The following is a 10728-nucleotide window of genomic DNA, read 5'->3' as shown; positions in this document are numbered from 1 at the left end:
GAGAAGAGAAGAGAAGAGAAGAGAAGAGAAGAGAAGAGAAGAGAAGAAAAGAGAAGAGAAGAGAAGAGAAATAAATAACCGCAAAGAAATCCGCTTCGCAGCCTCAGCTTAGAAACTTTAGCCCCTAGTGCGAAAGCTGGTGTCCTTAGCTCTTCTGGGGCTGGTGGGGGGGGAACAGGATTCCCACCCCTCCTCCTTCCCCCATCTTCACAGTACCGGCTTCCAGCTCTGACTCCCCACCTCTACCCCTACAACTTCTGGTGGAGAGGGACCGAGGGAGACTTGGGTCGGGTTTGTTTGTTTTAACTTCCTTACCACCCCCGCCCCCACCTCACCCCCCCCCCCCGTTTCCCAGCTTCTGGACGCGTTTGACTGCAGCCGGGGGTGGGGTGGGGGGTAGGGAGTGTGTGGGGGTGGATGGGGGAGAGGTTTTTTTTAAAAAAGGAGAAAGGGAGAGAGACGGGAAGAAAGAGCTCACAGTGGGGGGAAAAGAGAGAAGACAGGAAGGATTTCTGAGGACTCCGGACCTGTCCCTGGCGTGCCCAGAATGGCGGCTCTCCCCGGCACAGTACCGAGAATGATGAGACCCGCTCCAGGACAGAACTACCCTCGGACCGGATTTCCCTTGGAAGGTAAGGCCACTTGGGTTCTACTTTCTTCGGCTCCTTTCCGGACAACCCACCCTTTCTCTCTGTCCTCGGGGACCCGACTGTCTCGAAGGGCATACCACGGTGGTGGCTGCAGAGAACGGGTGGCGTCCCCAGACTGCAGAGAATGAGCCTTCCCCTCCATCGGTCCCCGGGAGTCGCTGGGACCTGGGAACTTTCCTGGGATCTCCACTTGTCAATGTCCTAGTCCTTTTCCTTGCCGTAGGGGTTTCGGCTTCACTCCCCTCACCCTCTCAGACTTTCTTTCCCCCCTCCTCAACCCTGGGAAGGTTCAGCTGCTAGTAAATTTCACCTCCTTATCCAATTTCACTTATTTTCCCTGCGACGTTCTCCGCCCTCACCAGACCCAGCCACTCCGCTCTATGTTGGTTTTCGATTTTAATTTCAACCACGAAGATTATTTTACAAAACATTTTATCTTAGGGGATTATCCACAGTGAATGTTCTGGGGGCAGTATCACACAGATGATGGCTTCTGTATTTCTTCCCCGAAAGAAAGTAGCGCTAGAAAACTCTCCCTTCTGGGCCTGCTCCCAAAGCTATACGAAAGGAGAACGATTTCATTTTAAAACTTTTCGGCCAGACTCCCAAACTCTGGGGTTTTCAGAGAGACGCCCGCACCACACGCCCTTATCGCCTTGAACGAGAGACAGTAGCTGCTTAGAGAAAGGGGTGCAAAGAATTTATTTCCCAAAGTTCCCCCTCTAAAATCAAATTTGCAAGGGGAAGGCACGGTAAAGCTCCTTCATCCAGTCAGGAGAGTTCTGTGTGAGTGAGTGAGTGAGTGTGTGTGTGTATGTGTGTGTTCATGCAATTTTAGCTAATTAAAGAAGCTAAACTTGTCACTGAAAACTAACGTCAGGAAGATTCTGGGAATGGAGGTGTCTCGCGAAATTGTTTCGAGAGTCTCCACTTCAGCCCCGAGCTCCCTAAAATTTCAATTTTGAGATTTTGTGAATGCGCCGGGTGCCTGAGGAGGAGGAAGAGAAAAGTAAAAGGAGAAAGAATCGCTGAGCAGGGGGGAAAGGGGGCTGGGCAGGAGGAATGAGCCGGGCAGCCCGCCCGAGATCGGGGGAGCGAGGAGGCAGCCTGGTCCCCGAAGGAGACGAAGGCGAGTGTTTCCGTGATCAAGTGCGCGAGAGAAAGTGGTGGGAAGCCACGCAGGCGGGAAAACCTTCACGCCAGGGGGATTTGGTGGAGTGCCTTGCTCTAGCGATGCCGGGGAAGCAGACGGTGAGAGGACGGCTCGGAGGATTAGGACAATATTTGCACACCATGCCGGAGAATACAGAGAAGGCAGAAGTGGCGGCCGCTGGAGAGGCTCTTGAATATAAAGTTGGCCACTCGAGAGCTCTCGTCCGCTAATGGCATAGCGGGCCGCGGAGGCCGGGTGACTCCGCCGCTGCGGCGCGGGATGGCTGATTAAATGCGGGGGTAGCTGTAGACACCGACTTTGGCAAAGAATGGGGGCTGGAAGGAGGGGAGGGGGCGCACGGGGGAAGGGGGAGACAGTGCTGCAGTCCAAGCCTTCTCTCCCCCTCCTTCCCACCTCCACCCCCTCCTTGCCTTCCAATTATGCAGCCAGCTTCCTCCATCCGGGCGGCTGTGAAATTGTATTAATCTGCTAGATTTCCGCGGCGATGCAGTCCCCATACTGGGGGCTCGGGTCCGGATTAGAGCAGCCCCCCCTCCCCAGCACACCTTCTGGGAGAAAGGGGTGCCAGCGGCGCAGTAGGAGCTTGGTTGGGAGCCCCCGGTGGCGCGCGCACACACCCCAAACGCACAGCCCAAGTCCGGTGCTGGTGTTGGTCCTGGGACTGGGAGGCGCTGATCTTGCTCTCTACAGCACAACCCAGGCCCTAGGGCAGCCCCATAAGCCGGTAGGTTTTCCTAAACCAGAGTGAGGGCAGAGAAATGTTTCGGGGAATGCAGAAAGTCTTCCCCACGAACCCCCTCCACCCACCACCCACCCCCTCCTCTCTCTACCCCAAGCTGACCTACAACGAAATAAATCTTCGGGCAGCGAATCAGGGAAGGAGGAAGGCCCCAGAGGTCCAGGCCTGGCCCTCTGGGAAACCCTAGCAGAGGTCGCTGGCTATCGCGATATACTACGATCTCCCGGCCTCCTCCTCCTTGCTCTTCCTTTTGGCGTTTTGCTTGGCCCACAGGAAGTCTGGACACCTCTGTAGCCCGTACCAAGTATGGGCTACCTAACTCCCCCAGTCCTAGCGCTCCCAAACGGGTTTGTTCAGACCTCCCAATCTGGAACAGAAGATCCCAAGGGATTCCTTTGGGCCCAAGTATCGTGACTGGCGTTCTCCTTGCTCCCCCCCCAAAAAAAAAAAAAAAATCGGCCTTCTCTCTGAGTTGTTCCGGGCCAAGCCAAACCAGGGAGTAGAGATCCTTAGTTCTCAGCCCAGTGGATCTGGTGTGAGTATAGATCGCGTGCAGGCAAGCAGCAAGTGAAAGAGTCTGGGGCCTTCCCCCCGCCCCCGGGTCCTTCAACTTTATCTACGACGATCCCCACCCACTCCACCCCACCCTACCGCCATCACCACCAGCTCTTTCCTTCTATACTTGAATTAGATACTCCCACCTGCGCTCTTCACACACACACACACACACACACACACACACACCAAAAAAACCCGTGGCCCGTGGATATGGGGGGTCATACATTCACTGCATAGTGAAACTGGGGGCATATAACATGTACTCCCCTCTGCACAACAGGTACCTTTTTCACCCTTCGGAACCTAATCTAGAAAGCTCGGCAGGGTCCAACTAAGGACCCACAGGGAAACAGCCTCTAAATTTGATAGGGCATACATATGCTTTCGAGGTTTATGGGCAGGCGCCTGCCCTAGGAACCTAGGGGATAGCTGCACCCCAAACTACCCTCCTTCCACCTTTGTAATGGACTGCCTCTTTTTCTGATTCTCCTCTCTTCCCACCTTCCCCACAGTGTCCACCCCACTTGGCCAAGGTCGTGTGAATCAGCTTGGCGGGGTCTTCATCAACGGCAGGCCCCTACCCAACCACATCCGCCACAAGATCGTGGAGATGGCCCACCACGGTATCCGGCCCTGCGTCATCTCTCGCCAGCTCCGTGTCTCCCACGGCTGTGTCTCCAAAATCCTATGCCGCTACCAGGAGACTGGCTCCATCCGGCCTGGGGCCATCGGTGGCAGTAAGCCCAGGGTGAGTGTCCTGGGGAGCCCTAAGTTCTTCAACCACCAGCCTACCAGCTCAAGGATCTGAGAGTGGAGTGTAACCTCAAGTTACAAGGCTTGAAGGTCATACGTCCCTGACCGAAACACCGACAAAGGGCGAGTTATATAGGGGTGCTGATGGAGAAAAGAATTCGCACGTCATCCCCAAGAACCCATACCACCCCAATTTCCTATCTATGAGAGAGAGTTTGATAACGGCAGGAAAGAAAAAGTCTATACCGTCTCCCTCACCCCACCTCAGGGAAATGAAGACCAAATCTCCACTTCCAGAAACCCCTAAATCCACAATCTCAAATATTTAGATAACTCATGGGCATCCTTATTCCGAAAATCCCCTTTCTTCCTTCACAATCTGGATAATTGAAGACAATTTGTCGGGATTATTCAGGCTTTTAAAGGCTGGTAGCCCTCGACGGAAGAGCATGAGTAACATTCCCAGAGTCCCTGTCTGGAGACAACTCCTTGAATGCATCTCCACCCTCTACAGGTTGCCTATTTCCTCTTGGGGCCTGGAGGGAGCTAGGCTTCCCGGGCAACAACATGACAACCAGCCCTCACCTACTCTCTGATCTGGGCCAGGTTCAGGGAGCCATACGGGTTTCCTCATATTGGCTTACCCTTTCCATCCTTCTCTCCCTCCATTCCTTTCCTTAGAGCTATAATAATATAATATGTAACAATATACATTATAATATAGTATATAGTATAATAACAGCAATAACAATTCATATGTATTTATTTAGCACTTTACAATTTTCAAAACCCTTTCCTCACATCATACCCATTTTACAATTGAGAAAACTGAGGCTGAAAGAGGTCAAGCAACTGGTCCAGTGGTAATACTATTAGCAAGTGATACAGATTGGATAGGAACTCAGGTTTTCTTGACTCCCATGCTTTTGTGACTTAGTGGAAAGAGCTGGGACTCACAGCTGTGAAACCCGGAGTTCCAAATCTTACTTTTGTGACTAACTCCACGGCACCTTGAGTAAGTTGCTGTCCTCTTTGGGTCTCCATTGCTCCTTCTGTGACGTAAGAGGGACCCCTAAGGTCCCTCCTAGCTCAGATTATCTATGACTAGGGTCATTGCTTCTCTCTCCTACATAGGATTTGGTGGGAATCCCAGACCCCTTCCCTCATTATCTGAGTGCCCCAATTTTAGGTTTATATTGAAAGTGATTTCTCTCCTCCCCCCTTTCCTTTGCTACTCTTTCCCCTGTCCTACCCCGACATTCCCTCACTAAAGCAGGTAGCCACTCCAGACGTGGAGAAGAAAATAGAGGAATACAAAAGAGAAAACCCTGGGATGTTTAGCTGGGAAATCCGCGATCGGCTGCTCAAGGATGGACACTGTGACCGGAGCACGGTTCCCTCAGGTGAGAAGGCAGCTGAGCTCGCTGGGCTGGGTGCCTCAGAGACAGGGGTAATGCAGCCTCCTGTGGGTACCAGCTGGACCAACCCAGGGTCCCTTGCCCTCTATTTCCAGAACTTTCCTGCCAGAAAGATGAGGAATATATACAGGGTGTGTGGCGGAAGCAGGATAGGACATGCTAGGAGAGAGGAGGTAATTCTGTGTGAAGGGAGAGGGACGGTAGAGAAAAACAGAGGAATTGGTAAAGGAGGGAGGCAAGGATGAATGAGAAATAAAATATACCAACAAGCTCTAAAAAAGAGGAAGAAAGAAGTTTGGGAAAGACAGAGAAGACAATAAGAAAGAAAAAGGGGATAAAGATACTGAAAGAACTAAAGAAGGTGAGTAAAGAAGAAAGGGAGAGAACCGAGAGAGACAGAGGGAAAGGAGGACCCGAGCCCAAAAGCTTTTATTATACAACGAACTGAACTTAGTATGGGAAGAAAGTTGTGATAGGGCTCAATTGCTGGCTGCAGGAAAATGACCAGGGTAAACGTGTCCTTAGGAGTGCCGGAATCCTGGTTCTGACACCTAAACCCTGACCTGGGTCAGCCGCAGGCTCCACTCCACTGCAGGCTATCGGCCGGCTCCAGCACGCAAGGGTCACAGCCTTCCGGTTTAATCTTTTGGGCCACGGGCTCTGGCCTTCCGCTTTGCGCTCTCAGCCTGGCCTGAACTCAGTGCTGCGCGTCTGGGATGCAGACGCGGGGATGCGTTTGAGAGCCAAGGCCAGAGCCTCGGTCCCCGGGGATTCGTGCGTTCAGACAGGCTAGGGTGAGGGGTTAGGTGCACCGGTGGCTTAACTGTGTTTGATTAGGGACAGATAAGGATGGCGGAAGTCGGGGATCAATGTAGAAATGTGTGTTAATGTGTATATATGTGTATACATATATATATAAAATATACATACACATATATGTGTTGGGATGTGTGTACAAGTGTTTGCAAGTGTGCACAGATACAGATATTAATTGTGTGTTTAGGAGCATGTGCATAAAGATGTGTCGGTATAAACGAGTATATATATAAACACAAAGGAGTAGTGTGTGCATGGGTTCCTGAGTGTCTGTAGGTGTAAGTTTGAGTGTGTGTATATAAATATGTGTGTCTATGCATGACTGTATAGGTATAAATGTAGGTTTTAGATGCATATAAATGTGTGACGGTATGTATGTGACTGGGAAGATATGGGGGTGCACCTGGGGGTGTATTCGTGGGTACACGTGTGTGTAAATTGTATATTTGGGTGTGTATGACTTTCTCGGAGGCTCTGTGAAGGTGAGAGTCGCCCCGGGACGCTTGCGGGATGGCAGCTGAGAACCTCCCTCCTTCCCTAAACCCTCTAGGGGCCAGGCCCCTGGCGGTGACGGGAGGCGGGGAGGGAAAAGTTTACTTTCTCCACGACTTATACTTTCTCTTTTGCCTTTGAATTTCTGAGGTTTAGTGAGTTCGATTAGCCGTGTGCTCAGAATCAAATTCGGGAAGAAAGAGGAAGAAGATGAGTGTGACAAGAAGGAGGAGGACGGCGAGAAGAAGGCTAAACACAGCATCGACGGTATCCTGGGCGACAAAGGTAGAAAAAGGCTCCTCCGGTGGCCTTTGCGTCCGGCTCCTGAGTTCTGGGAAGAGGGCACGGAGAGAGAGAGAGAGACATGTTTGTCCAGTATGGTGTTAGGAAGGGGGACAGAGGTAGAACACCAGCTTCGTGTCTTGATATGGAAGTCAGGAACCCGAGTTCAAGTCTCACCACAGTCATTAATCACCAAGTAAACCCAGGCAAATCACTGTCCCTCTTGGAACCTCATTCTTCTTATCTGGAAAATGGGTATGAGAGAATTTGCCCCAGTCCCCCTGTTGTGAAGATCAAAGGACCTAATGAATAAGATAGGCAAGGATGTGGTAGGTAGAGCACTGGGCTTGGAAGTTAGTATACCTGGCCTCTAATGCTTGCTTGATGACCACAGACAAGTCATTTAACCTGTCAGAGTCTCGGCTTCCTTCTCCTTAAAAGGGCTTACTTGCACTACCCAACTCTCAAGATTATGTGAAAAGATAGTCCCTGAAAAAATTCTAAAGGCTATATAAGAGCCAAATATGGTTAATGGGTGTAAAGCGCTTTGTATCCCCCAAGCGCTAAGAAGGGATGGACTGTTATTGAGGGATTAGGGCTAAAGCAGCCGGATTGTATAGGGTAGAAATTGTCGGGGGAGGGGAGAATGAATATATTTGGATCTGGAAAACAGGGCTCTCTCTCTCCTCCTACCCCACGTTATTGCTTTTATTACTGGTTGTTGAATGAAGGCAAGAATATGTCTCTATGCCGTCGTTGTTATCACCTCCTATTATAGTCTATTTTCTCAGAGGAGTGAAGTTCAGGAATTCAGAAGGAAGTTGGGTTTGGAGCGAGCTTTGTGAAGCCCCCCCCCCACTCCAGAGAAGTAGGGGTCAGTCAGATCTCCCTTCTCTATCCTCCTTCCCCGCCGTGAGTCTAGGAAGGCGTTGGCATGTTCGCGGGTAGTTGGGTCTCGATCAATTATTTATAGGAAACTGAAGGCGAAGGGGGGGCTAGGGTAGGGCAGCGGAGGGGGTGGGGGTTGCGTATCGCGGCTCTCTAAATGAATTTGTTCGACAGCTTTTTCTACTGCTCTCTAAACGGTCCCTTGAAACTCCTCCTGACAGTTGAGTGATCGGTGCAATCAATATCAATTAGAGAGCGCGGGGGAATCCGGTACCTCTCCCTGGCCGGGGCCGAGCTGAGCAGATCGCCGGCCTGCCTGGAGGGGTGGGGAAAGCCCAGGTCTCCCCTCCCTCGGGAAGAAGCCCATTTGGGGTGGGCCCTAGGCAAGTGAAGACAACCTGTGTCGAAGTTTCAGACCCTGTCCTGGGATAAAGGGAAAGGCTAATCCGGATATGTGGGACAGTCTCGAGCCCAGCTCATATATTAGGGGCGAGACAGCAGGACTATGGGCCTGCCCGCCCCATGCCAGGCTCTGCTCCCCTCACTCCGAACCCTAGGTTGTTAGAAACCGACGCGCCAACTCCAAGCCCTGTGGCTCATTTTCCGCTTGGCATCTCCGGATTGCACCGGACTTGGGGAAGATTTTTCTTGGGAGACGCGCTCACCAGAAAAGGAATCTTGAATTTGAGGGGTAGGAAGAGCGGAGAGTGCCTGTCTTATTCCAGATTCCTCTTCCAGACAGAGAGGAGACTGTAACAGTAGATGAGACTAGAGCGTGTGGGTAGAGATGGTGAAAATAATGTATAGAAAGGTAGAGATCAGAAGAGGTACGTGTGAATTGGCGGAAAGAAAGAAAGAAGGTAGAAGACAATTCTGGCAAGACAAGGAGACAGACTGATTTCTTTCTCTGTGTTGCTGCTGCGAGACTTTGAGGAAAGCAGAAAAAGGAGTTAGGGAGAAAACTTTTAAACTCCTCGATCAGACGTTTGTTTTGAGCAGTCCCCTTCTCCCCTAACCGCCCCCAACTCATCAGGCCCGCTGTTGACTCTGCCTTCCAACCTTGAAGATGAACTTCAGAGACAAAGCCCGCTAGCTTGTTGCCGCCTCCCGAGCCCAGATCCTGTCCCACAAAGGCAGTCCCAGTACAAGAAGGAGGGCGACTGGGGAACTCAGGGAAAGAGCCCAAGTCCTGGGGAGGGGAGCGGGGGAAGGGGCGGGCTATTGACATTCAAAAACGTGCGAGCAGCCGCGCAGCTCTTGGACAAAGGGCCAGGGAGGAGGCGAAGAAAGGGAGCTAAGCTATTCTGCCGCTCCCCGCTGCTCCCAGAGTGCCGGGGAATATTCTAAGGCCCCTCGGGCACCCGCCTGAGGCCCCGGACGCTTCGAAATATTGTATCCTGGAAGAGCCTGGGCACACTCTGTCTCTAAGGGCCGGCTGTGGGCTTGGTTTTTTATTTTTCAGTTTTTGGTTTTGGGTTTTTTGTTCCCCCCCACCCCACCCCCAGAGGATAGGGTGGAGGTGAGAGGACTATGTGTGTCTGCGATTAAAAAAAAAAAACTTCGTATTTCTTGCTGGTGGAAAAAGTCCAACAGCCGAAACAAAAACCCATTTCCCCTCCATCTTCCCTTACATCTCCGTACACGAAGCAGATCTCAGTTTGAGAAGCTGGCTAAAGCAAGGGATCTTTTAAGTTCGAACAAGAGGAAGTATTCGCAGGAAGGTTGCTGCTTAGGTCTCAGGGCCGGCACTCTTGTTCCCAGGTAGCAGGTTTGAGGGCCTCAGGGTTGGTGGCACAGGAGGGAAATCTCCAAGTACGGAGATTTCATTTCGTTGCTGGGCGCGCGGATGGGAAAGGGGCCAAAGCAGAGACTGATCAGGAGGGTGGGAGCTGGTGACCTCAGTTCCCAATGACCTTCGCTAACCGCGTACCAACTGCCGAACTGCCTTCGCTAGACAGAGGTTTCCCCTGAAAGACCTGTAAAGAGTTGGGGTTGCTAGGGGGAGGGAAAAGGTGCTGGGAGGATCCTATTTATCCCGAGCTTGGGGTGAACGATGGACCCTGCCTTTCTGTTACGCATGAGAAGGAAGGGATCTGGAAAGAAATGCAGGCGATTCCGTGGGGATAACTCAAATCCCGAATAAATTGTCTTACTAACGAAAGGAGCAAGTGTGGGGCCGGAGCTGTGCAACGGAGTGTGTCCTAGTGGCTGGGGGAGGGTGCGTTGGCTCTGAGTGGGTGAGTGAGTCTGGACGTAGCCAGGGCTCACGGCGCGTGGACCTGATTTGTAACCCTTTATTTCTGAACCCTGCCAAATCAGGCCATTTCGGGGTTCCCCCTCCCCACAGTCAGCTATAGGGTTCAGTCCCAAATCTGCGGCCTTTCTCTGACTTGGCCACGGCGGAGGGGAGACTTGGACAGAAAGGAGAGCTAGGGCACCAGGGGTGCGTGGAGGGCGCGGGGGGTAGTGATGGAAGACAGCCACAACTTTGTTTTGGCTTCTCTTGTGACAAATGCCCTCTCGGGGGGTTGCTCCTCTCCTCGTGGGAAGTCGACAAAGAAGGGGCTTAAGAGCTCTCCTCTTTAAGAGCTAAGGAGAGATTCCTCCCTGCGCTGGTTTCTTTCTATCGTCTGCTTGGCATTTAATAATGCTAAGACTTATTAGAGCTGGTAATGAAAAGTGGGGCTGCTGAATAGGGAACTGTGTTGGAGAGGGGTGTAATAGCTTCGAGGCATGGTAAGAAACTATTTATCCGCAATCAGTCCTCACTCTCAGAGTTTGAAGCACAAACGTTAAGTCGAAGGGTTTTAAAGCAGATTAAATTGGGCTTTTATTTCTCTGCACTTTCATCTTTGAACAGCTCACTCCTGCTTGCCTTGGGCTGATATTCATGAGACGTTCGTATTCCTCTTCTCTCTCTCTCTCTCTCTCTCTCTCTCTCTCTCTCTCTCTCTCTCT

General features: G+C 51.6%; 1 protein-coding gene across 2 annotated transcripts in view; it reads left to right on the top strand.

Moving 5' to 3' along the window:
- The first annotated feature begins 547 nt into the window (after positions 1 to 547).
- LOC114028531 (paired box protein Pax-7) overlaps positions 548 to 10728 on the top strand; it is a 152329-nt gene continuing 142148 nt past the window's right edge. Inside the window, exons 1-4 of one of the 2 annotated variants that reach the window (XM_027842801.1) lie at positions 548 to 632; positions 3634 to 3869; positions 5148 to 5277; positions 6757 to 6885. In XM_027842801.1, the coding sequence (XP_027698602.1) occupies positions 548 to 632; positions 3634 to 3869; positions 5148 to 5277; positions 6757 to 6885 (580 nt within the window). Of the gene's footprint in view, positions 633 to 3633; positions 3870 to 5147; positions 5278 to 6750; positions 6886 to 10728 lie in introns of both variants that reach the window. The other variant, XM_027842800.1, reaches the window with a different exon arrangement.

This window comes from Vombatus ursinus, unplaced genomic scaffold (assembly GCF_900497805.2).
Source record: "Vombatus ursinus unplaced genomic scaffold, bare-nosed wombat genome assembly UNPS02014884.1, whole genome shotgun sequence".
NCBI lineage: Eukaryota > Metazoa > Chordata > Mammalia > Diprotodontia > Vombatidae > Vombatus > Vombatus ursinus.
Note: the sequence above shows the minus strand (reverse complement) of the source record. Positions and strands in the feature narration are given on the sequence as shown.